Consider the following 27,507-nt stretch of genomic DNA (forward strand, 5'->3'; position numbering starts at 1 on the left):
AAATAAAAAATTATTAAATTATATTTTAATTTAATTAAACGTATGTTACTTAATCAGTTAACTAATAAAGCCTTAGAAATATGATTCGGCATGATATTTATTACATATTGAACAAATTCATCAGTGACGGCTGTAAGCAAAGGTTTCTGGACGTTGAAGCAAACCGCCGCTAGATGGCGTCATACAGTAAAAGTCGTGGCCTCTGGGAAAGCGGCGGTGCTCCAGTTCAAACCAGGCCCAGCCCCCCACACGCCAAACCGGCCTGCCTCGGCTCAACAGAGGGGGAGGTAAAGCGCGGGTGCCGCTGAAGCGTTCAGCTCTCGCTTACTTGGCATTTCACTCGGTTTTGGACGCGTTTTTTTTGGGGGGGGGGACGTTACTACTACACACGAGTGGCCGGTGTTTCCACCCTCCTCCACCCGCGGTAGATTTAATTTGATCGGCGTTGGCGAACGGGCAGCTCGGCACAAAGGCGTTCAGTCATCTCCTTAGCCGCTGCCGGCTAACTGGAATTAGCTCGCTCCCGTCTCCCCCCCTCCCTCCCCGCACCTCCCTCCTTCCCTCCCTCCCTCCCTCCCCGTCCGAGCACATCCCTACGCGGGTTGTTAATCTCCGCTGACTCGCTCCGTGTTGGAAAAAGCGCGTTAGCCGTCGTCGCGGTAGGTAGCCTCGTATACCCGTAAAAACCCCGAAGTCAAGCGGTTGTATTTATTTTTATTTATTTATTTTTTTTGATTTTTTTTTTTTGCGGTCGTCACTCATGACGGCGACGCTTCGAAGCGAAGCGGCGTTTCTGCACAACACGGCGGAGGATGGTGGCGGTAGCCGAGCGAGCTAACGTCGCTCCGACTGCGTGAAGAAGTAAGTGGAAGAAGTGAGGAAACACTTGAGCCAAGTGTGGTGGTGGTGGTGGTTGGTGGTGGTGGTGTTTTTTTGGGGTTTTTTTTTTTTTCTTGTGTGTATGTGCGTTGTAATTCCGGGGCTGGATGACGCCGCGAACCTCGACGATCGTTCGCGATCGGAGAGCTGGACTGAAACTGGGGAATACCGCCGACGGATCGGAGGGATTATTTTCGGGTCTCTAAGTGGATTTTTCGGCCTCCTGTTCCGGATCGTGGTTTTGGGAACACGGCAAGTGTTTTGACATTGAGCGAACCCTACTCCCGCTGAACATCCTCTCTCTCTCTCTGTGTGTCTCTCTCTCTCTCCCAGCGACCTCCACCCTCCTCCTCCACCACCACCACCACCACCCTCCCCCTGCTTCGCCCTCCGATGCGGAGATTTCATTAGCACCGGCAACCAAAATCCCCGTCCCCCCCCCACCCCGTCCCCCCCTCTACACGGCGGCCGGACATGCTGAAGTGTATCCCCTTGTGGCGCTGCAACCGCCACGTCGAGTCCGTGGACAAGCGGCATTGCAACTTGCAGACAGTCCCTGATGAAATATTCCGCTACAGCCGCAGCCTCGAAGAGCTTCTCCTCGATGCCAACCAACTCAAAGAGCTACCAAAGGTACATGCCGAGAACATTTCATGCCCCCTCTCCACCCACCTCTCTCTCTCTCACACACACACACACACTGAAGCGTATGAAGCAGGGACTTCTGTGGATCCTATTCTGATCTTATCTACGCTAAAGCCACCCTGAAGCACCAAACGTTTGTTTAGAGCAGGGTTTTGTTCACCTGTTTGAAAGCAAAGGTCACTTGCCAGTTGACACGAGTTGTAAAACAGCCTGCGTGGTATCACCGGCCCAGCTACTTCCTCCTCAACCAAGGTGCCTCCTTCCTTCCTTGGAAATGAGGTTGATCAACAACACCACATATTACAAAGCTCTATTTTTATTTATTTTTTTGCACATATGTAACAAGTGCCCAAATAAGCTTTAAATTTGACTCTTGATGCTGCAACTGGGTAGTACTGTTCATCTTCTGCGTTAATGATTTGAGCAGAAAGAAAGAAACTGTGGGGAAAGATGCACGAGGAGGATGGTATGTTTTTTTTGGTTTTGTTTTGTTTTCTGGCTGCAGGGTGAATATGCTGCATGTCAAGATGGACTAACCCAGACATAAACAGCTGGCACACACCGTGCTGCCCGTAGTAGTGGCATCAGTGGCTACTTGGATTTGGTTGCAGTGTGGGGGCAGGCATGCGGGGAATGGCCTGCAAAGCTGTCCCCACCCACAACTCCCACTATTTGAAATATGACAAAAGTTGTCTTAGTTTGCACAGCCCAGTTTATTTTAAGGAGAGCAGGATTGTTGTCGGCCTGTTTTCCCTGTAGATTTCTAGACCCGTGGAACGAAACGCCTGCTCGACTTGCTCCTTGTTTTATTTAGTTCGTTGCATTGTTCATTATAGGACAAGGCAGTGGCTGTGATTGTGATCTAGGGCTTGGGATGGGGGGCCCGGTGGGGGGAGGGGGGTGTTCGTGTGAATAGACCGGTCAGCCGTAGACATCGTCAGTCTCTCGCATTTCATGGATTAGTGGTGAAAGGGACAAGTGGCACATTCACTAATGAAGATTGTTAACAATTCAAGGTCACCAGAGGCTGAAGTGTTGGCACAGGACCCCCTGTTGCCTTCTGGGAATCATAAACAATGAAGCTGTTTTGGTTCGTCTCTTGGCAGTACATTCACATTTATTGCAGTAATCAATTCTGACTGTTTTTGCCTGGGTTTTTTTTGTGTGTTTTTTTTTTTTTTTATAAGTAAAGCTCCCACTCAAAGCACAAAAACCTCCCACGAGACCGAGCTTACACGTATCTTTTAAGTTTCAGTAGTTGCTGAATATTTCACCCCATCGCCAACGTAGTTAACGTGAGGGAGTCTTTTCCTGAACAAAAACTAAAGTCTTCTTTGCCTGATGAGGCTTCACCAGGACTTCCTACCTGTCAAACATCCACAGCGTACCTGGTTCCCTGCCTCTGAAACGCAGAGAGACAGATACGCCCTAATGGTCCGGCGCAGACAGCTAACCGACGCCGCCTCTCTGTGTGGCGCTCGGCTTCAACCCGGGAGACATAAATGCGCGGTGACAGAATGTCTCGTGTGGTCGCGGTGAATGCGTAGCGTGCAGACACAAAGCATACGGGCCCTCTCCGGTCCTCCCAGTCAGCGGGGCCTCGGCGAGCGAGCGGTGCGAGAGGTCAGGCCCATACGGGCTTGGGAACAAGGGCACTGACTGTATGATGAATAGCATTACCATTATGAGCCCGCATAAGTACGGGCCCGAATGCCTCCCTGTCACTACGTATTCCAGTCAGGGATGAGTCTGCGGACCTGCTTGTCAGTCTTTGGCTATTTTTAGATGTCAGTCTAACATCTCAGTTCACTTTTTGCCCATCAGTTCATCCTCTCTCTCTGTGTGTGTGTGTGTGTGTGTGTGTGTGTGTGTGTGTGTGTGTGTGTGTGTGTGTGTGTGTGTGTGTGTGTGTGTGTGTGTGTGTGTACGAGCCAGCCTTGTATGACAAACAGTCTGGATAACTGTGCCATGCTTATTGGCTTTGCCACCGTGTCCAACATATGCCACAGATAGAGAATAATCAGATAATCGGTCGACACCTTAACAAACTGTCACTTCATTCGGGGGGAGGGGGGGGGGGGAATGGTGTGTGCACATTCACCTGCAAACAGACCAGTCACGTAGGGCTGGTGAGTATGCGGTTGTGCGTGCAGTAACGCGTTAGAATAATACACAATTACATAATCCGTTCAATCATTTATTTGTTTCAGAAGCATCGAGCTTGTAACTGTCTTTTTATAATGGATGATGAGTACTAAAGAAATCAGGAGTTGCAGCGGTAATTGGTGCGGTGCCGGGGAGGGGGTTTGGTCTTGACCTTGCTGGTAGGGGTTTAACATGGCGAACAGATGGGGATTTAGACAGTTTCTTGCGTTCGCCGCGGCCCGCCCCCACCGCGCCGGTCACCAATCTCAGATTATACTCTCGGGCGGTAATGACGCCTCCGTCGGCTCGCGTCGAGAAACATATGAGGTTTGTTAAATCGAGAAACGTTTTAAATGAGCGTTTTGGTCTGACGTAGGCCACGGTCCTATCCGGGCGGTGATTACACGACATGAAACGGTAACGGTGGAAGCTATGACTTATCTGTGTGGACTGGTTTTAGAGAACCTTTTTAAGTATGCAGCTGGTCTGGAATTCCCTGCATGCCCGTACATCCTTAGCTGTTAATGCTGCATCGCCGCTCTGTTTTCTCACTGCACAAAAACTAATCTCAGACAGTCCTTAATCGGCCCTTTGTTTTGCTTCTTGGTGGTTTAATGTTGTACGTTTCAGTGTAGTTTAACTATAAAGGAGCCATTTTGACAATTAAAACACCAAAGCATCAATCGTCGCTCTTTTTTTTTTTCTTTTTCTCAGCTGATGTCAGTTGGCAGACTTTAAAGTCTTAGACACATAGTTTTTATTTTCTGTCCTTTTTTTTTTTCTGTAAACTATTGAAAAGCATGCGACAGTCCGTCTGTCATTATCTTTCCCTACACTTCCTGTCCTGTGTTTTCAGCAGGAAAGTGATCTGAACTTCTTTCTGCTGCTTAGACAAACTAGCCCTGCCTCCAAGATCATGTTGAGGAAGAGGGAATTATCTTTTTAGCCATTCTCAAGTCCCATGACAGGTTACAAAGAGGTCCATTCACCAGTTTGATTACCCCTCCCCACCCCCCATCCCCTCCTCTCCTCTCCTCATATCCAATGTCATAGCTCTTCGTGTTTCCTGTGTGCTCTGCACCGGACCAGGCTTACATTAAGTCCGCACGCATATCATGACTCAGATGATCATTTTAAAGATTTTCTGTCGGTCAGTTACACCTGCTGAAAAACACGAGGGGGTCCATTTTTTAAAAAAAAGCAGCAGGTGGGCTACAGGTGCAGCTGGCAGCAACCCAAACAACAGCTCAGAAAAACATGTTCACTACCCAATATATCTCCTGGGTTTTGTCCTGCGTTTTTCATTGTTGAACTAGAGAACAAATCCCTGATGGGTGTGTCACCATCAGGCTTTGCGAAACAGGTTTTATGCTTGTAGCTCCCGGTATTGTTAGTTACAGTTGAATTTGAATGTTGCATTACTGATTTCATCCCTCAAGACTGGCCAAAACCAGAAATATGTCAAATGTTATTTAGTCGTCCGTCATCGCTATTAGTTAAAACACGAGTTGACACGTCTTACATGTCTTAAGGTTACAATCTTAGGTTTATGACGTGTAGATAATTTGTTTCCTTCAATAAAGAGGAAGTATACGTGCATGAGAAATACTAGGAAGGTTGACTATGCAATCTTTTTAATCCTCAACTGCCACCACCAATGCCTTCTATGTGTGTGTGCTAACAGATCTGTGGCCAAAGGGCAGATTAGGGCTTCACCCGGCCATGAAAACGCCCCTCAACACCGCAGCTCTGACCCCGGGCCTGCGGGCCAGTGCGCCTCGGTGTACACTTCCTCTGGGATCTGCTTTTTGGCCTCATTTTGAACATATAAATGCACTGATAAAAATCGTGAGTGCTTTTTCTTCTCGAGTCCCCTGAGTGTGTTCAGCCGTGGGTCATGTGCAACCCAAATTGGCCCCTTCACTTATAGCTCTGGCTGAATGAGAGTTGGTCTACTATTGTTTACTCTAGCTTGCATTGTCGAGAGCTTTTGTCTTTGTTGTCATCTTATGGAAAAATGTCTGAGAAGTGTCTGATACAGCCGCCTGTATTACTCTAATGTAGGTATGCCAGAAATGCACCCTGGCTTGTGCCTAAAAAGTTTGGTGTCATAATCTAGGACATGCACACTTCACGCTGAGTTCTGCAGTCTCTTTCCCCCCCCTCCCTGATTTCCCTGCTAACTATACAGGAGAGCCCTGGTTTGTCTCTCCCCAGCGACTAGCTGAACTAGGCTAGGGCCGAAGATAAATTGCACCTGCCAGTGGCCTCTCTGCGGTGAAACCACATCGTTCCTGTGGTTCTTCCTGCTCTGGTAACGACTCAGGTTGAAGCCAGCGGCGCTATTGTTCGCAACGTGTCGATGAATGTAAAATATGAGCTGTGGCGTGAGTGAATGTCTGTTTTCTTTACGTCTCAAGTCAGTGTCAGACTATAAATGTCCTCGGTGTGTACTTGATCCCACCCAAGCTCTGATTGTAGAGGGGCTGCATCTGTGAGAAAAGAAAAGTCAACTTTAGGAATCACCCCTCTTAAGAAATGAAAATGAAAAGGGAAAGATATCCAGAGCTGGGGAGTCCATGAAGAAACAGCAGTGTGAATGGTCTGTTTCTTTTTGATGCAAGAGCACATTCAGCAGGTTTCTTTGTCTGAGCTGATGACCAGCTGGTCTCACATCCTGCCTGCCCCCCTCCTCCCCCCAATCTGGTGGGACAGAGGGGCGATGGGAGGTGTGTGTGTGAGAGAGAGAGAGAGAGAGAGAGTATAGTGGTGATGGGGGAGGGGAGGGGTTGTATTTTATTCTGGAGATGGATTAACAGGAGAAGGGGGGAGGGGGTGGCCTCTGGCACCTCAACAGGAGGAAGTGATCTGGGAGCTGAGCTGAGCTCCTCTGATCCTCAGCCCTGCGGGACTTTGTTGTTGGTTCCATCCGTCCATCCATGAACACTGGAGTCTGTGCTGACAATGCGCCGTCAGGAGGGAAGAGGAACAGTCAGCGAAGTGGACACGGACCTAATAGCCAGTCTGGAGACTTCCGCGTAGTCGGAGATGGATCCGTCTCTTTCTGACTATCATGCACACAGATACAGTCGTCCTCTTGTTGTAGTCTTTCTGAGAAGTGGCAGCGAGTTTTGAATAGATAATAGCAAACCTACAGTACAAATCGCGTTGCTGCCATAAGGCAAGCATGAAGACAGACACTTCTGGTATTTATTTTTATTTTTTTTTAAATGTTTTTTTATGTACACAACAGTACTGTCATAATGCTGTCCTGCATCTGTTTATGCCACCGGTCCAGTCTTTAACGTAAGCGCTCCCAGAATCCCCGTGTGATGCAGCTCTACTAAAGTAAATCAGAAGTTCTGGTAATTTTTTTCAGATCATTTCTCAAAATAAAATGCCAAGCAGTCAAACTGAAATTGTAGAGATTTGCTACTTCTCTCTTTTTCATATCGTTGTAAACTGAATACCTTTGAAATTTTGTCCTGTTGGACTGTGGAAGAAACAAGTAATTCTAATGGCGACAGGACAACTCTAGATTTGTACATTTCTTAGAATATATTAGCAAACACTAATAAAAGAAGGCATATTAACTGATAATGAAAATGATCGCAGGTTGTAAGTCTACTTGAGATCGAGTAGAAACACTTAAACAACTTATAATGCCCTTATTATATCATGTTGGTTCCCGCCCGATGTGGTTCTGTTGACTTTCAGCACAGTTGCACGGTGTTCACCCAACGATCCTCAGCCTCCAGTGGGATTTGGACTCTTTGGACGCTGTGTCTCGCCACTCTCTCATGCGCTCGGGCCTCGGTCTCGAGCCTCAAAGGTAAACACAGAGGCAAAGCTCAGTGAATAATTGATGGCTATGGTGGCGTTGGCAGCTGTTTGCAAGAGGGCTGAGTCTTTGGCTGCTGGAGCGCTGTGATAGGAAGGGAGATCTGTTGTCTGCAGGCATTAAGTACACACAGACAACATGTGCAAAGTGACGCCATTTTCTCTTTTCTTTATTTTCTTTATTTTTTGTCCCGCTGTATTTATGCGTTGATTTGATCCTTTGAGCAGCCAGCGTTTAGAAACGTCCGAACTGAAGGCCGCAGGTCTGCTTGTGTCCAGGAGCGGGTAGTAGGCGCTCTTAAATCCTTGTTACAGGCACACATTACCTAAAATGTAAAACAAAAGGCTAATAACCTTTTTATTAGATTCCCCTGTAGGCATTAAGAAGCAAATTTAGTTTACGGGCAGTTGTTGACTCATTGGTTCCATAAACCTTCAGAAAATAATTAAAAGTTGTTATTCTAAGTCCTAGTTTCTTAAATTTATCCAACCAACTGTCTGAAACCCCAGAATGTCATTTTAATGTACAATAAGATGAAAAAAACCTCTTCAAACCCTCTAAAAATAAAAAGGTGGAACGCAAAAATATCATATAGTTGATTAACTGACATTTTTTTTTTTTTTTTTTTTTTTTTAGCTTGACAACATTTTAAAGCACCTCAGGAAAGAGGTTTTTTTTTTAAAAAATTTTGCATGCCTTGAATTTATGTTGCGTTCTACTTGTAAAACAGTCTTTGTCAACACAGTCACTTATCATGCCGGTCAAATATTTCCCATCCAGCTTGTGCAGTTTGAGGTCATTCCTGTGCCAGATGTTTATTCTGCTTGGGTAAACTGTCGGTGGCATTTGCAGGTTTTCAACAGGTCGCGTTTAGGCGGCAGACTTGAGAAGAGTTCGCTGCCGGAGATTGAACATGTGACGTTTTTGGAGTGGTTAAATTCAGCAGTGACATTTCTTTGGTCGCTGAGCCTTTTGATGTTACAGGAGCTCAGGCGCTGCACTCTCAGTCACACAAATGGCCCTTTTGAGGCTAATCTGTCCGGGTGCTGATGTCCCTGTGGGGGGAATAGGTCACCCAGGATGGCATTAAAATCCAACCACAAACAAATGCTGCCCTTTATCTGCTGGCCACACACAATCATTGGAGGCCTCCATCTATCAGCCTGAAACCTCACAGCCCTCACATCTTCTGCCCATACATTTTGACACCATTTAAAAAAAATTTTTTTTTTTTTTATTGTTCAATGGGCCGCTGTCCCTCAACTTTCAGCTCTCGTATCCCCGTCTAATTTAGTGTTTACAGCGGAAGATGGCTGCTAGATTCAGAGGGGGGAAAAAAAAGAAGCTGTGTTTTAACCTCTTCACTTGTGCTGCTTCTAAAGGCAAGTAGTAATGGAAATTTGGAGTTAAACGACAGCTACCACAACAGAGCATGTCACCTTTTAAACAGTGTTTTGAAACAGGTGGTCAGTTCATAATCACTTTCGGTCTGGGCTGGTCCTGGTGGCAGAGCTGCTTCAGGAGGCACACAGAGCCCTGGTTTGTTATTTTTTTTTTTTCTGTGGGGCAACTTATACACTCCGTCAGCGTCTATGTTCTGGCCAGTCTGATTTTGTTGACGCCTGTGTTTTTCATGTTGATTCCTTTTCTGTTGGGAGCGTCTCTGCGAGCAGGAAGTGGGAATAATCAAGTGAGCCGTGGAATGCCCTGTTTTGGTGAGACAACCTTCACTCTGGACCTTGTTTTGGAGAGCATTTGGGGAACTTTTAAGTCCAGGGCTGGATAACAGGCCATTTTTAGAAAAAAAAAACCCTGCTTATTGTTGTTTACTCCAGTTCCTCTCCTAGCGCAGCAGTTGTGTTCCCGGCTCCCTCACACATACACACTCAGATGCTCACAGTGTCTGACAGCGTTTCTGATAACTGATCTAGAGCACCTCGTTTCTCTTTAATCCTGCAAGTTTGTGGCATCAACCCAAGGTGTGCTAAGCTCAAGATGTCAAGAGTCAAGATAAAAGAGCGCGGTAATACACGTGTGGGTGCGGCAGTGTTTACTGCTATGATGGTGTCTACACCACTTACACTGCTCTTCAGTTGACTCGCTGTCTCCCCGCCTGTCTTCTGCTATTGGTCCCATTCGGGGAATATTTTTCCCAACTGCGAGTTTTTGATTGATGATCGTCTCTAAACTACTATGTAGAGCATTTCTTAACAGCAGGGATGTTTCACAGAGCACTTTTGTAAGTGTCAGAGCTGAAACAAAGATCTGAAAGCACACAAAAAGATTAGTCTCAGGCTGATTTCAAATTAAGCTATTAACATGCAGCCTTACTTTTTCTGCGGATCTACGTGCATCTACAATATTTTCCTGCTCACTGCTAAAATACAAGTATGTGTACTATATAGTAACAAGGTCCCATTGTGTAACTCGGCGTTTATAATTTACTGATGGTCATTGACTAAATAATCATTTACAACTTATCTAAATTGTTGTGTGCTCAACTTCACTTCCTTATTGATTACGCCATTGATTCGGCCAGCCATCAGACAGTATCGCTTAGTGCTATTGAAAGATGTTTGTGTTGATATCATAGGAAATGGCCATGTTGTTACTGCATTAAAATGTATTTTTGCTGCTGCTCAAAGTGCGATTTTGAGCTCTTGTGCCTATTTTGATTCGCATTTTATTAATTTGTTGTACAGTCAGTGTGCCGACTGTCTAAATCGCAAATCGACTGATACGCCTTGTTTAATTACAAGTTACAGTTTTATATCATATTTTTCTCCATATTTACCAACATCCACGCCAACATGTTTTCATGCCTGCACTGAGGAATCTCTGTAAAAGACCATTCATGTTGCCTTTTTTCTATCAGTACGGACATTTTATTGATGTTAAGATTGAAATCCATTTCCAGGGTGAAAGGGTCAACTGTGTTTTTTTTTTTTTTGACATAAGGTATTTCATTGTTTTGTCATTTCCTTCCCCTTTTTGAATGTCAGCTGTATGTACTTTTTTGTTGCCTCACTGGTGATATGATTTTTGACACAGCATTGTTTTGTTTTTTTATACACTGATTTGAGGCGAAGAACAATGTTATACAATGTAAAACCTGAGTAACAATATTCTATAATTTGACTGCAATTTTTTGTATAAAAAAAAAAAAATGAAATAAAGTTATTAACTCCAAATATTGAGAAGAGATAAATAATGGTGATCTCAACAGTAAACCTGTTCTACTACAGTTACATACTGATGGCTGTGTTGGGATCTGAAATTATTCCCCCCGCCCCCGAGAAACACAGCCGCCTAAAAGTACAGAAAAAAAAAAAAAAAATGCCGCTGCTTGTGAATTGACAGATGGAACAATTCTCCAGGCAAATATATTCCTGCTACCTTCAAGAAAAAAAAAAAAAAAAAAGGGTTGGGCTGAACTGGGCGGTTAATTGGTTTTTTGAGCAAACACAATACATAACACAGGACAGAATGTGTGGGTTGTGCCACAGGACCAGTTTCCAGGCCTCTTAATAGAGAGGTGCTGATGGGTGAATGTTTGTGTGTATGACGGGTGAAGAATGGATGCGCGAAGGTCAGTAGAAAGCACAGCGGGGGTTTCTCTGGAGACAACAAAGCCGTACGCACGCACACATGTCATGCTCATGCCGGCGTCGAATAACAAACGAAGCAATAACGGGTCTGTAGAAAAAGGAGATGGCAGCAGTTGGTGTCCATTATGGGTTGCACGTGTTTTTTTTTCTTTGTTTTTTTCTTCATTTAATGTGTTGGCTCTTTAGCACTTAACTTTCCCTTTGCTTTCTCTTGTGATGATGTCTTTGCTTTCAAGTGAGTTGATCTGGTCACAACGGAAACAGCTAAATCTGATGTCTGATTCAGCAAGTGTTGACAGACAGAGCATTGTTTACAGTGAAAGGTCAGTTATTTTAACTCCAGCAACTGGAGCTTTTCACAATACAAGTCTTTGTGTTGATTTTTCTCTGCTTTATTCTTATATTTATTTCTACCGTCACTTCTTTGTGAGAATTTAGTCAAACTTGACACAACTATTTTAAGGCTCCTCCAGCATTACCCACAATATGAATCTTTTGAACTTAAGAGTTCAAGTCTCTGAACTTTGCTGTCCTTCGTTAAAAAAAGATTCAATCATTTTACTCCAGTTTTGATATACGCACTATAACAGAGGACACTTTGAGCAACCTTGCCTCGACTTTCCCTCAATGATGGTTTTACTTCAGTCCGAGCCATTCAGAAAAAGTGAGTCGCTTTGTGTCATTAACTCAGCGTAGCTGTGTTTGCACTGCAGCACGTGACAGCCAAGGAAATGCAGGCATGTCTGGAATCTCCAGGAGCTTGCCCTGCCCTCTGGACACTGAACCTTTCTCACACACAAACACACACTTGAACTTACTCATTTCACATTCCTGTTGGAAAAGCCCACACACAGATGCTTTCCTTCACGCTGAAGTCCGCCTCATACGCACAACTCGCCCCAGTTGAATTCTCAAGCTAATCAGGCTTAATTTTAGTCTCCTCTTGTTAACTAAGAGCCTCCTCCTCTCTTTCTAATAGTATTTTAATTAAGCTGGCCCATGTTCTTGAGGGGCCCAAACCACAAATGGGAATACAGTGAAGGAGCTCAGCTGAAAAAAATTACTTTCAGCTCATTTTGCAGATGCAGGCAATACCACATGGATTTTTAAGACGTAGGCTGACTGCGCTTTTAGTTCGAGTATCCAACCGATAATTTGGCTCGGCTCATATATTGTATGGGTTGGTATCAGCTTATCGCAGATAGATTGATGTTCAGTTTATATGCTGGAGCACAGAAATTTAGAAACTGTGCTGCCTATTACATAAATTGTCTCCCACAGAGAGGATGTTTTTCAAGGACTTGGCTGCAACACCACATTTTTTTTCTTTATCTCAGCGCCTTACCTGCAGGTTGACACCTAGCTGTTCTCACCACTTCTAATTAATGGCTTTTTGTATTTCCTCTACAACTGACAATTTATTCATGTACTGACTAACCAAAACACTTTCATTATTATATAATTTTGCATTTGTCTGCTACCAAGAAGGTATAGTGGGAGGAGGTGCAGAGTTTGTATTGTTGTGTCCCCTGAATTTTTCGATCCATGAACTTTCCAAGGAACTACATTTCCTTCAGCCCTTTGTAATTTCCGTTTCCACTGAGGTCTAAAGTGACTTTTGCATGCAGTAATACAAAATGATGACAACTTTAACAAAACGTAAAGCTAGACCCTCTCATTGGAGGTCGCCGTCTCTAATTTTGACTTGATGTCTTTTTCTTTATATATACCAAACGAGCCCCAGATCTGTGTGTCATAGGATTCATTCTACAGCTTCATGTTCAGCACAAATTCAAATGAAACTTTTTTGCACTTCCAGTTTCTTGAGATTGTTGTCGTAAAATGTTGAGAGGAAAAATAATAGGCTTACTTGATCTATCACAATGTTTGTACCTGCAAGCACACCAAGCCACAGAGGACCTTAACCTTAAGTAAATACAGGGACGCTTTGTTGTGGGTGTAAAGCACTCACCCTGGAACTTTATTTAGACCCTGGTTCCTCTGGTGGAAACGGGGATAGTGGAAATGAGTTCCTTTTTGAAAGGTTCTTCGTACCTGGCAAAAGTTTCTGCTGGGGAATTGTGGCTTACCGACGCAGGTTTGTCAGGAAAGAACGACTATGTGTGACACTGGCTGCAGCTCGGCAGTCCAATGTCTCTTTTGAGCACAGATATGAATGCTTGTCAGGTGAGGTCAAGTTCAGATTGGTACCTGTGCTGTGTTGGCTGGACTCCATACTTTATTAGAAAAGGAACAGCGTGTTTCAGACGGTCTCTGGCAATTGGCATGTGCTCGCCTTGTGTGTTTAGGGCGAGTGTTTTGGTCGTTCCTGGCGTTGATCCCCTCTGGAGTCACGTGGGAAGGGAGTGCAGACAACTCTGTAATTACGCTGTCTCCATGACATATTAATGGGGTTTGGCTTGTAATCCTAAATAACGACAACCTTGTCTTGTGTCTTGCATTGAAGATAAGCATCGTGCTAAAATGTCGAGTGCCGTCTCTGGCCCTGTAGGTTTATAGTGGGGAAAGAAAATGATAGCCGTCATGAAGCCACATTACATCACTGTAATATTTCTCCTGCTTGTGTCGATGCAGTGCAGATGTTCACAGGCCGTTTGTTATCTCTGGACCTGATAATGGGTCTGAATCAAGCGAGGCTCGGTTTTCATTTCGTCATCAGTGGAGCGTCACCGGGGAGGCCTCCCCCTCCCCCTCCCCCCCCCGCGGCTCCTTCTCCGAACAAACACTGGTCTCCAAGGCGATGGATCTCCCGAGGCCAGTGGTTCGCCTGACGTGGGGGGCACGTGTACCCAGTGTTGTCAGGGAGAGACACCAGGTGGGCCGGGGCTTCCCTGCCACCGCGGACCTCCTCTGGCTGTGCCCACACAAGAGGCCGCTGCTGTTTTATATCTGCTTGCGACAGAGCAACCTTGGCCTCTGCCTGAGCCAACGCTGTCAAAAGAGAAGCAGAGAGAGAGCGAGACTAGACCTGCTCGTCTCAGAGCCACACTTCGTCCTTGGGCTTTGGAAAAAAAAGAAAAGAAAAGAAGCTACAGCAGCGAGGCACAGACGCTTTACAGCGACACCTAAAGTGGAGCAGTTATTTTTCCACTGAGGGTGGGATGCTACAAGAGTGAACTACATAGAGGAGACTTTCTGCTGATCTTGTGAACGGAACTTGGTGTTGGAGGTGTTTTGTGCTCGTCTGAGCATGTATACTAATAGCGCAACAAATCTGTATGCCTTTTGAATTTTAAGTGTATGATATTGTGCGTTAAAGACACACTAGAGACAGTAGAGCTCTACTGCCACGTGCTTACTTGGAAGTAGGACATTTTACCATCTCTTTGACCTTTTTAAACGTATTAAGTACTCCTTTGTTGAGAAAATAAATAATAAAGCCGTGGGAGCCATTGTGTAATCCAGATTTGCTGGACCCAGGCAAAACTGACATATTTTTCAGCTCATGTTTATGCAAGACAAGTCTGTCCGTTCATGCCACCTGATAGGGTTACGTTTGCTCTAGTCCCATGCTATGGCCAGGTCATACATTTATGTGGATGAATAAGCTTGAGCACTGGGTTTCACGCCATCAGGGTTTCCGGTGATACTGGTGAATGACATTTAGTTCACTGGGCTCTGATTTTTAGTTTAGTAAGACATTAGCTATTATAAATACAACTCATTATCAGTGCTTGTTATCAGAGTCACCATTCAGTTTGTCAGCAGAGACCGTCTTTGAGGTCTGCTGTGATAAATGTTCTGTCAATAATGATTGTGATAATGATTGTTAGACAAGTGTTTCAGAACTTGGCAGGAGTAAATCACGGCTGTCTGAAAACCTCAATCCGAAGACAGAAACGTGCTCGACCGGCTGGCAGTTTACACGGCGCTGGTCAGCCAAATGTTAATGTTGTATAAGAGACACTAAGGAGTTTATGTCAGTTTCAAATAGTCAGGGAACATTACTTGAGACAGAAATGTACAGAGAGAGAGAGAAGAAGACCTGTGTGAAGCCCGCTGCAAGAGAGAGAATGACCAGACCGTTACTGGAAAACGATAGACACTGAGCCACATGATACTGGGAGAGAGGCCACAACCTGGGCACATACAATGAGTCAATTGTACTGAAGCTGGTCTTGTATTCAAAGCACGCAGTTTTTAAAGGTGTAATACTTCAATTTTTGTAGCAAATGATGCTAAGTAGCTGCGTGCGTTCATTCAGAGGGTTTGGTAGTTACGTGACCTGAAAGTGTGAGTTAAGTCTTCTTTTCATTTCTAAACAGTGTATACTGTATATCTATGCATATCTTCCACAGAGCGCCCGTTTCACCGCTCCTCTTTCTGTTTAGGCTGAATGAAGAAGATAAAGAGCCAAAGTGTTTCTCATCCTGTTGCTAATGGTTTTGAATTTGGTATGTGTTGACAGTATACTAACTAGCCAGCAAATTAGTTGTGTATATATACCACGCCTGGGCAATGCAGGGCCAGAGGTCCCGGTTGCCAAGGTTGGTTCCCCCTGCAGCACGGCTCCACTGTGGGGACAAAGTGAGAGCTGGCAGGCTGCACATACCGGATCCAGCCCATCCAGGAAAGAGCCAAACGTCCTCTGTGGACTATAAACAATAGCGCTTCTGGTTTTGTGTCATGTTTGTGGGAATACAGAAAGGGAAAGAGAGAGCATGTGACGAAGTCCTGGATGATGGTGGTGGTGGTGGGGCGCCCTCTTCCTCCTCCTCTACAGTTTTTGATCTCCCTGTGTGCTCATTCAGTCCTGCTGTGTGAGAGCATAACTGAAGAATCTCAGACCATTTATTCGACTGAACAGTACAGTCTGAATAGATGCACTGTGCACTTGTTTGTCCATTAATATGTCAGCCAATGTGTGTTGCCAACAAAAGTTAGGGGCCCCCTCCTCCGGGTTCACTTTGTGGTCATGGTTTGCTCCGTGAACCTTCCAGACACTTGCAGGACCGGTCATCATTTACATTTCCCGGCAGCGCTGGTGCTGGTTGTGCCACGCCCTCTCTGGACAGAGGCCTTTAGAGTTGGTTCATCGTTATAGGAGCTGTTGGCTTATTCCATCTCACACTTAATAGTTTGAAGTTGTTAAATTGTTTCCTGCTGCCTCTATATGGAAGTGGGATGTTGTCAGTAAGGTTATTGATTATGCTGCATTAGTGTTCTGACTGTTTTAGTCAAGCGAAAGATGAGCTTTATGAAATGGAAGCAATCTGTGCGCCGGCGTAAGAGCTCTGAAAAATTACCCAGGGTTACCGCTTTCAATCTGTCCGGCTGCTGCTTTGAATTTAGTTTGGATTGCAAATCTGGTCTGGGACTCTGTGCTAACTCTCTTTCTGTGCACTTGTGTTAACCAAGTCGTGTACACGCTTTCCCAGAACTGCTGCTGCAAGCTTTTCTATCACGGAGACCGTTTTAGTAACCAAAGCAGTGATTAGCCCACCAATATGGCAACACTGCAGGGATTACTAACTCTATTTTTAAATTGCGGACTGGAAATCGCTTTACTGCACCGAGCAATCGCCAGGCAGAGAGAGCACGACCAAGACTGCCACATGCCACATCGTTGCTCATTGTTATACAGCTGTTTGTTTTGTTTAATGGTTTTTGAAGAATTCATTAAAAAAAATACTTTTAGTTATTTCCTGTTTTTGTACAGATTTAATAGGAATACAGTGAGAAGAACATATGGACTTTATGACGTACATCAGCATGTGTCAACATGAAGTACTCTTGTGAGTGTGTATTTGTTAAGAGGAGCCTCTCAGCCATACAATGTCATGTCCACCTGCTCCCTCTCAATCTTCCTCCTTCAGTCCTCTGGAGTCTACATCAATAGACACAAGTTGACACAAGGCTGTCTATTTATTTTACAATGTACATTGAGATGGTAGATACAGCTGCCTAATAGGAATCTAAAGGCAGTTTAGTTTGAGGTCGTCCCGGTGGGCCACATGACCATTGTTTCAGGAGAAGGTTCCCCCTCGCCTGAGCAGTTCTTGTTTTTTCAACCGCAGGCTTCCCCTGTTTATCCAGACAAAAGGGTGGCGTGACGCAGCGCAGATACACAAGTTCCTTCGTATACACTCGCATACGTAAACTGTGTACAAGCACAACCCCCGCAAGACCTTTCAGCTACAACTACCCATCCATTCCTCGCCGACTCTGACCTGACTCATCCTCACTAAAGAAAACATGGCAGCACAGTATTTACACCACCTTTTTATCACTATTTGTTAAAGGTGCAACTTTGGCAGCATCGCCCTTCAGTTCTAAGTCTTAGTGTGTTGACTTGAAACTGTAAACCTGCATCCTTTGCACACTGAGCCGCGAATGAAACACAAGCTACAGTTAAACTAACTGTTTTTTGTCAAAACAGAAAACTTTTTATTTTGAGTTTGAGTCAGTTTGAGGCAACAATATTTAATTGGAAGCATCTGATTCTCTTTTTCACTCAATTATTGACTAATGTTATGACAAAAATTCATTTGTTTTTAATATGAGAATCAATTCAGGGTTGTAGAGGATAACACTTGAAGCTTTTTTTAATTTTTTTTTTTACCCACCCCTCTCTGAGATAGCATAGTATCAAAGGCCCACCGTCTTATTTTCAGACCAGGTCTCATCTACGGCAGCTCAGAACTGCTAATATGTCGTCGTCGGCTTGGACGTTTCTTGGCATGGCTTGCGGCTGTGTTTACTCCCCGCACAGATCAAAGCCACCCGTACAGGTGTAAGCACTGCAGATGGGAGTTAGTCTGGCTGTCAGTTACACCGACTTCACCACGCCTTTCTTTCTGTGTGGCCTTTTCAGCCCCTGAGGGGGGACCGGAGCCGGATCAGGGTAGTTATGGCTGAAAGTGCCACTTAAGTGAAACACAAACACTCGAGCGCAAATGTAGGCCGTTTAGATATGACGCAAAATACTATTAATTGGCAATACGAAGACCTATGCGCGCACGCACACACACACACACACGCACACACACACACACACACACACACACACACACACACACACACACACACACACACACACACACACACACACACACACACACACACACACTTGTGAATTTAATAGAATTAGCTGTGCTGTCCTAAATGAAACACACATGACACACCACAAATGGAACTTCAGTAGGGTAGAGGTGGTGTGTGTGTGTGTGTGTGTGTGTGTGTGTGTGTGTGTGTGTGTGTGTGTGTGTGTGTGTGTGTGTGAGAGACACACACACACACACACACACACACACACACACACACACACACACACACACACACACACACACACACACACACACACACACACACACACACACCTCAGCTGTGAGCAACGTACGGTGGGTGAGAGCAGAGGAAGAGGAATGTAGGTTTGCTGTTGTGAGTCGGTGGATGTTTTTTTTTTTTTATTGTTGGCTGATGCGTGCAGGTTTTTCTGCTCGAGGCCGACGGGGAGTATCACGCTCAACGCTACATACGGACCACAGTGAACCAGACTGAACCACATAATAAATGCCATTATTCATTCGTCAGAGAGAGCCTGTTGTCCATTGCGATAATTTTTTTGGTCAGTGGCTTAAGTCTCTGTCCCCATTAGTGGTGCAGTGTCCACAGCGCTGTGGGAATCCATTGTTTACCCTCCATTCTTCATTAATAATCCACCGTCACTCCCTTTCTCCCAGCTCCCTCCTCTTCTTCTCCGCACACAATCTTCCTTTTCTCCTCCGTGCTGTTCTCCCCGCAAGCCTCCTCTATCCCTCTTAGTCATTCCTGCCTTTTGTTATCCTTTTGCCACTTTCCTCTTTCAAGTCTTCGTCCTTCCATTTTCTAGCCCTCTCCCTCTTCTTCTGTGCTGCCCTTTCGGACAATGGAGGAATCCCCCGGCCCGGGCTGCGGGAAGGGGGAGTGTGTGGTCGGTGGGGGTGGGGGGGGGTAGTGGGTAGCTTGAGCTGGACTGTGACTGACAGCCCTGTGTGGGACTGGCTGCTTGGCCTTTGTCCTTCTGCCAAGGAAAATGGAGGGAACCCAGAGAGGTGGAACAGCGAGGAGGAGGAGGAGGAGGAGGGGAAGAGGAGCAGTTGGGGTGTCATTCATGGGTGGAAGTTTTTTGTGAACTTTGGGCTTCAAGCGGTGCTCTGCAGGGGGATGGGGGACGCTTTGGCCAGGCATCAGAGTAGCATCGGTCCATGTTGGCCCATTAGCATTGGCCCTGAAATGGCTGTTGCCTGTGCCTGGCGCTTGTGCCGTCACATAACTTCACACCGAAGACGTTGGCTTTTAGTTCCAGGAGGAAGAAGACTTTTGATTCTCGAACCAGAATGTCCGAGTGCCGAGCAGTCACTCGCTCGCACCGAGTTTATACCACAACAATGACTGCTGCTGTCTATAGAGTGTGCAGTAATGAGCCTTTGGAGAGACCGACCAAGTTACTCGGTCAACCAAATCCTCTCCGCTTTTTATTCCCTGGACACTGAAAGAGTCCAGGCCTACACAAAAGCATGTGCTCCCTGCCCCTCCCCTCTCTTTGAGCCCCTCACCCCCAGTAGTGTGCAAGCAGTGTGTGTGTGTGTGTGTGTGTGTGTGTGTGTGTGTGTGTGTGTGTGTGTGTGTGTGTGTGTGTGTGTGTGTGTGTGTGTGTGTGTGTGTCTGTAGTCGGTGTGCATTGTGAGGGAATGGATATTTGGAAATAGTGGGGACACAGGGCAGATTTGGCACAAGATTAAGAGGCTCAGGAATGTGTGAATAGGAATTTCATTTGTCTGTTGCCATAAAGAGAGAAATTGAATGACTGTATGTAATTTGACTTCCTCTTTCTGCCAAACTCGGATTTCTTTACTTGTGGATCAATTGATTAAAATGCCTCTGTGGGCAAGCTGAGACCTGGACAAGTTGGTTCAGCCCTTTTTGATTTTGTTTTACTAAAAGTCAAGACTTTATACCTTTTGTGCCTGCAGAAATAATCTCTTCTGGCCGACATGAGCTTTAGTAATTGTTTTTAAATGTCCTTTTTCTTTTGCCTTATGTTTTGACGCTTTTAATGGTTTTACGTGAAGCACTTTGAATGGCCTTGTTGTTGAAATGTGCTCCACAAATAAACTTGCCTTGCCTAGTATTTTTAAATGTGTTCTAAAACAAAGAGCCTCCCCACAGGTTTATGATTCAGAGCGGCTGGAGCTTCTCCATGATTTCCTGCATTGTGTGTGTGTGTGTGTGTGTGTGTGTGTGTGTGTGTGTGTGTGTGTGTGTGTGTGTGTGTGTGTGTGTGTGTGTGTGTGTGTGTGTGTGTGTGTGTGTGTGTGTTTGTAGGTCGAGAGGGGGGAGTCCGCTCCCTGTGTAGTCAGATGGCATGATTGCTATACGCTAAATGGAATCACTTGACTGAAACACTACAGCCTCTGTGAACATCAGGCCTGGTACAGAGAACATACAGTTTACTCACAAACACACACACACACACACACACACACACACACACACACACACACACACACACACACACACACACACACACACACACACACACACACACACTTTGGCTCTCGCGTATATCCGCAGTTGCATTTTTAATTGGTTTCTCCGGAGTGATGTGAGGTCCACAAACATTAACATTCCTCTCAGTGAATTTACAGTCGCACATAAACATACTCATAAACACTCTTGAATAAACACCCGCCGCCGCTGATGCACACGAACACACAAGTATGCACGTTAACATACTCCCCATCCATCCATCCACCCCCCCTCAGACGTGCTCACGCTGAGCTCCACTACTGTAGCCGGAGTTGTTGGCAGCTGTGACCAAAGTAAACCGAAGAGACTGCTCTCCCAACTTAAAGACCTACGGCGCAGCATCTCCTCTCCTGCGACTTAAGAACGACTGCGATGCACAAGCGTGTACACGCACGCACGCACGCGCGCACGCACGCGCGCAAGTGCAAACACATCCCTCCAGGCGCATTAACGCCGCTCATCCGGGAGGAATGTAAGCAAAACAGCGGGGCGATGCAGATAAGACGGATCAAAGCATCGCACATGCAGTTAGGTGCAACATGTCTGCTGCCTACCCTTGTCACACACACACACACACACACACACACACACACACACACACACACACACACACACACACACACACACACACACACACACACACACAGATTGCTCTGTGTCACAGGTTGCTCATGGCTGACCAGGCTTTTCTCACTGTATACTAATGAGGCATTTTCTCAAATATGTACCCACACCAACTGAGCCCATTTCACACTAGCTTGAGTTGGCCACATAGTGGAAGTCCTCCCCTTTGGGAACTTGTAGGACAACTGACTCTGTGCAGCTGTGCCTGTCCTCATAGCTGCACAAATCACTGTTAATCTAATTTATCTACGTTTTTTTTTTTTTTCCTCCTCTGGAATTCAAAGCAGTTTAAAAGGGAACATGGACACCGACTTTTTCATTAAATCAATGACGTGCATTTGGATGTTTTAGCTGCCAGACCAGTCTGTGAATAGAAAGGGGCATTCAACGATATAAAGATGTCCCTACTGCATTTAACAGGCATTGACAGTTGCTTTCTTTAAATGTTCGCTTCTCATTGGTTATCCGCCTTCTTTCAGCACAAGCAAAACTAATGAAGAGTATTCTGCAAGTGGGCGTGTTGACTGGTGTGACTGTTGGTGCTCGGAGACCCCGCACTGCCCTCTGCTGACACCTGATCATTTACCCACCTCCCCACTCACTCCTCTCTACAGTAATTCATCCCCCTGTTCGCAGCTTCACTCCCTTCTTCATCCAAACAACTCTTGCGAGATCATCCGTGGGTTGCGAAGGAAAGTACCTCGCCTCAGCCCTACAAACGGTTAAACAGTCCCAGTCCCGTAAAGGCCGCCTGAGTGACCGAGCGGGCGGCCGTGGGCTCACGAATACAATGAAGAGACGGCGGTGGTACAGTAAATCCCTCTGCTCCCACTTGTTATTTCAATTGACCCGCTGACCCGCATAACGCTGCTGCGTCTCCCCTGTTTGATTTGAAAAGACACCAGTCGGTGGGAAACGGCAGGGACATCAGATCCAGTCTTTCATTGATGGACCTCGCAGTTTAATAACTCTCCTAAAATTAGATGCATCAAAGAACAGATTTGTCACACGTTACTTGGACATGAGTATCTGATTGGACAAGGCTTCTTTACAGATTCTCAGAAAGATTAAAAAAAAAAAAGACAAACATGCTCTAAATCAAACCTCGGCGTTGTGCTTGGAGTGAAGCTGCTTCGAGGACCGGGTACGACATCGCAGTTGCGTCCCAGAAAAAAAACACAGACAAAGCCTGTCTGCGAGAGGCCACTCAGGAGTGAATGTTCATCTTTGTGAGTGTTCATAATTACTTGTTCACAGCCGTGATTTCGTTACGGCCTAGTTTTCCTACTCATCACGGATGGAGCTCAGGACGATATCGAGGGTGGAGAGGAATACACTGATGCGGACGCTTTGGATGGAAGAACAGCTGATTGTCCAGCAGCGTTGGTGCTTTTAGTATCGGTAGGGATAAAAACATATGGTTTTCAAGTTCTTGCATCTGCTCCGTAGGTGTTCAGGTGTTTTTTCAAACACCTTCCCCGCACCGACCCACCCACTCAGAGTTTTTATTTTATTTTTTTTTTTTTTTCTTCATCTCAGAGTGTCACCTGTTCTGCCATCAAGGTTGCCTCCCCTCCTGGAGGCCGGTTCCCGGCCCCGGTCACATGGTCGCCCTCATCTCCCGTTTCCCTTTTTTTTTTTTCCCTGCCATCTGATTCCTCTCACCTGCTACTCAGTGAGCCGACAAGCTCTTTGTCTCTCTTTCTGGCTCCATCCATCCCTGTATTTATCTCCTCTCCGCATTTCTCTTGGCGTCAGAGAGAGGACTCCGATCCAAACTTCCAGTAAACTGCCAGTACATTTTAAATATTCGGAAAGTACCGACAGACAACAGTGGTCTTGCTCTGCCAGTAAAAACCCGAACTAACTCTTGGGGCAAAAAAAAAAAAAAAAAAAATACCTTGCCGTTGGAGCATTTTTAATCCCACATCCAAACACAATAGACATAACTAGTTAAGAGCAGGAAGTGTCTGTCATCGAGGACCAGAGTGGAGCTGAGCTGCAGTATTCTTCTCTTTTGGCAGCGTAATTGTAGAGCTGTCTCCCAGCATGTTGCATTGAGTGTGCGCACACGTGTGTTTTCACACTTTTGTCCTGACAACTCGCATCAAAGAGGGTTTTGTGTTATCTGACGTACTACATGTCTATTCAACAGTGTGGTGACACTCCGTGTAGCAGCTCTATGTTTTTAAAACCGTAATCCCGGTGGGAAAGGCAGAGGAGTTCAGAGATTGTCTGGATTTTTTTTTTTTAGGTTTAGTATATTAATCTCTGGTAACTGACACACAAGTTTTTTTTGTTTTTGTTTTTTAAGCTGAAGACCTTGCTGATAGCCGCAGGTTTAATTTGAATTAACGTTTAGGCTCCATCCAAGCTTGCAGACATCTGTGCACCCTATGTTCACAGAGCATCCCTGAATCATGACTTTATACAAATTCCTAATCCAAAAAAGCACAAGTCGGCAAATTCCTTAAGGGTCCTCTTCCCTTGCAGCGTCTGGGGAGACAGACAGTGGGTCCTCTGTGGGCTGCAGTCAGGGACTGATTGAGGGGGTTAATCACTGCATAGTTTGGGCCGGTTACTTCATCATCTCTCTTCGTCATCTCTCCTCTTCCTCTTCCTCGCCAGCTTGTCTTGTCTTGTCTTGTCTTGTCTTGTCTTGTCTTGTCTTGTCTTGTCTTGTCTTGTCTTGTCTTGTCTTGTCTTGTCTTGTCTTGTCTTGTCTTGTCTTGTCTTGTCTTGTCTTGTCCATCTGAGCGGCAGACGACACACAGACACACTCACAGTGCAAGGCTGGCGGAGGAATGTTTCTGAATGTTGTCCTGTCCAACAACCAGGCTCTTGTGAAAGCACTTGGCACGGCCACAGAAGCAGCACTCTCCTCCGCCGCTCCTAACCAAAGCTACTTTTGTTTTGGCTGGCGTTACCATGGTGACAAGGAATTTTATTTTGGGGTGTGGGGGAGGGAGGTGTGTGGGGGGGCGAGGTGGTGGTGGTGGTGGGGGGTATATGAGGATGGAATGTTTTTAAAACCACTTCTGGTAACGGGCCCTTTACTGAATACAGAGGATGTTTTGTGTGTTCACTTTCCAGTTGTAGTCGGGGCAGAGAGGGATGTCCACAACATTTAGAGAACTGATGCGCTTTGTGCGTGACCAAAATAATTTATTACTTAATCTGCTAGTGGATTGTTAGAGTGATTTATTTGTCTTTGCGGAGACATTTTCCACGCAAAACACCAATCATATGACATTTTACTGCTTTTGTCTCTTTCTTTTTTTTTTTTTCCGTCCCTTTAAACTGAATATCTTTGGTCAGACAAAACAAGACTTTCAAAAACATTGTTGGATTTTTGGGAACTTTTGATAGCCATTTTTTATTTTTATTTTAGAATTATTGGAAAGGTAAACAATCTGTCGTGGAAATTGAGCTCGAATATCTTGAAATAATCTGTGTAATTCTGAGGTTGCACTTGACGGTTAATCCATTCTTACCTATTTGAGATCACGCTGCTGTATGTGCAGTTTTGGTCTAAAAATGCTAATTAATAAAGCTGAATTGATGAAATAATCAATGGACAAAAATACTTGGCAGCTTTTGGTAATTGATAAATATCAGACACTCAGGTTCCAGCAAATGTGAGAATCAGCTGCGTTTGTCTGGTAGGAAACTGAATAGGTTTGATTGCATCTCAGCAGGATCGGATGCTGCTGAGGTGAAATTGGAAGAACTGAGTGCCTGAGGAAGTGTTTTCATGTTTTTGATTAAACGTGGTGTCATGTGTCTCCACAGCCTTTCTTCAGACTACTGAACCTACGGAAGCTCGGCCTGAGTGACAATGAGATCCAGAGACTCCCTCCTGAGGTGGCTAACTTCATGCAGCTGGTGGAACTGGACATCTCCAGAAACGGTACACGAACACCAGTTCTCTGTCTGTATCTCAAGCTTTCTCTGTTCATAAGAGACCAACCGTCAAACCACAATTGATTAACACGCCTGAAAGTAATTTTCCACTCCTGTCTAAGCCACCCCAAAAATCACAAACAACAAGTGAGTTATGTCTGCAAAGCTAATTTTTGCCATGTGGTGTTAAGCAATAGGAGCAAAGCCAAATCAGTTGGAGACACAACACTGGGTAAGTATTAGCCGGCCCCTCTTCGCAGCATTATTCCCACCGGCATAACATACATCCACGAATCTCCGTGCCCTTGAAATACGTCCAAAGGAAAGAAATGAAATTCAGCCTCTTAAAGCCACAAAAATGAATTGCTGATTCGTCCCCCCCACATTAAATGTCACCGATCTAGACCTGCTGAATTATTTCCTGCTGCAACACGCACAAACACTCTGCCCTTTCTGCGTCCTTGCAATGCTGCACACAAACACGAGCGATACTCGGCGGCAGCGAGGGCCTCTGTGGTCGAGGCGAGACATCTGCTCCGCTCCACACTGCATCAAGCGCTGTGGGAGCACCGTGCAGTGGCCTGTAAGGGCCTCTCCCATCTGTCTGCCTCTCTGCTTCCCGACTCCTGCTGCAGGACAACGCTGCGCCAGATAAGTGTGATAGGCTGTTTGGCTCAGTAGGGATTTCTTTAACGTTGCTCCTGCAGCATCCAATGGTGAAAGTTATTTCTTCCTAAACAGGCCAGTATGTCAGATTTCCTCCTGCGCCTTTTAAAAAAAAAAAAAAAATAATAATAATTTTTTTTTATACATGTGCATCAGACTACTCAGGCAAAAGTAAAACTAGCTTCTCACTTCCTAATATCGTAAGTAAGGTGCAGTCATCTACCTGCCGCGCAAAGAGTGATTACTGCTTTTGGAAAGTGGTCATTTCAGCCCGAGTCTGATGTTCCCTGAGAGTGCTGAGTGCACGCACGAAGAATTATTTCCATTTAACACTTAATTCACACAGCTGCTTTTATGATAAAAAACACATTTTCTTCTGCTTTGCGGTACAAAACGCTGTTGTCACACAGATTTCCGACATCAAATTTGATCTGTTGAAATTAAAAACGTGGCGATACAGCTACAGAGGCCTTTACACAATCCAGCTGCCCCCCTTTTTTTTTTATTTTTTTATTTTTTTAAGTGTATTCATCATAATGTATGCATGTTATCATTCGTGGGAAATGAAGTGCTTTTAGACACGGATGCAGCGGTCAAGTGGGCTTAACTTTGCCTTTAGATGTAAAAATGCAGCTAAATCTAAATGCACGATGACACAGTTCTAGTTGATGTCAGAAAATGAAGATGTAATACGACACTTAGTCCGTGCCCTCCGCAACCTCCCATCAACTTTCCATGTCATTTTTCCTCTTCTTCTTTCTGACTTCTCTGCTCTCAGCACATCTGGTTGTTATTCCAAGGAATTTAAAATGATTTACACACACACACACGCACACACACACACACGCACACGCACACACTATAAATCAGTGTGTCCACGGTGCTGACTCCTGCCTCTCCATTCTCCTCTTTTCTCCTGCAGACATTCCTGAAATCCCTGAGAGCATTAAATTCTGCCGGGCCTTGGAGATTGCAGACTTCAGCGGAAACCCCCTGTCCAGGTGAGTGGACTGTAACAGCCCATTACCATTCATCAACGCGGTGAAAAAAATAGAAACATTATGCTTTCCCACGTACATTAACGGGAGTGAGTGGTTGCGCTGCTTTGACAAATGAGACAAAGCATGACAAGTGTCTTTTTGTTTGCTCTGATTTCTTTACTACATGTGCAGAGAATTATACTTTTAAAGCCTATAACTGTTCACGTGTGTGTGAGTGTATAAATTCTATGCTAAAATTTGCATTGCTAAAAACAAGATTATGCACAGTACAGGAACAAATGCCTGAAGAGCAGCTCATTGTTTCTGTGAGTGTGTTGCTCCCTGAGTAAAGATGGCTCTGTATAAACATGCAAGAGTCACGCTGACCTAACCAGAATACCTGTTAATTTCCATTAAATCCCTATGCAAAGTCACTGCTGCGCAGTTCTGATTAAGACCTTCTCACTACTTGCTACACCCCCAATCAGCACGTTGTGTTTTTCAGCTTCTAACTCCCTCCCATAGAAAAGCAATGGAAGAGCTAGCAGGAGCTTCCGGTGAATGCTTTTAACAGATGGGAGTATGTAGAGGGCCAATAGTGCGTGAGATGAACGATCCCATGAACTGTACAGTAAAAGGCTCAGAGACTCTGTTCACCCCTCCCCACCACCCCTGCCTTTCTGCT

The 27,507-nt window shown here is 45.3% G+C and overlaps 1 protein-coding gene across 12 annotated transcripts in view; it reads left to right on the forward strand.

Annotated features, from left to right (window-relative positions):
• The first annotated feature begins 947 nt into the window (after window positions 1-947).
• Window positions 948-27,507, forward strand: part of scrib (scribble planar cell polarity protein) — a 63,772-nt gene continuing 37,212 nt past the window's right edge. For 6 of the 12 annotated variants that reach the window (XM_069696438.1, XM_069696443.1, XM_069696446.1 and 3 more), the window contains exons 1-3: window positions 949-1,512; window positions 25,066-25,183; window positions 26,765-26,843. In XM_069696438.1, coding sequence (XP_069552539.1) covers window positions 1,354-1,512; window positions 25,066-25,183; window positions 26,765-26,843 — 356 coding nt within the window. In that variant the 5' untranslated portion in view covers window positions 949-1,353. Of the gene's footprint in view, window positions 1,513-25,065; window positions 25,184-26,764; window positions 26,844-27,507 lie in introns of all 12 variants that reach the window. The other 6 variants (XM_069696439.1, XM_069696445.1, XM_069696448.1 and 3 more) reach the window with 3 other exon arrangements.

The sequence above is a fragment of the Brachyistius frenatus genome, unplaced genomic scaffold (genome assembly GCF_029030835.1).
Source record: "Brachyistius frenatus isolate BFR_SWC_R1_liver_20210118 unplaced genomic scaffold, ASM2903083v1 Contig_21, whole genome shotgun sequence".
Taxonomy (NCBI): Eukaryota; Metazoa; Chordata; class Actinopteri; family Embiotocidae; genus Brachyistius; species Brachyistius frenatus.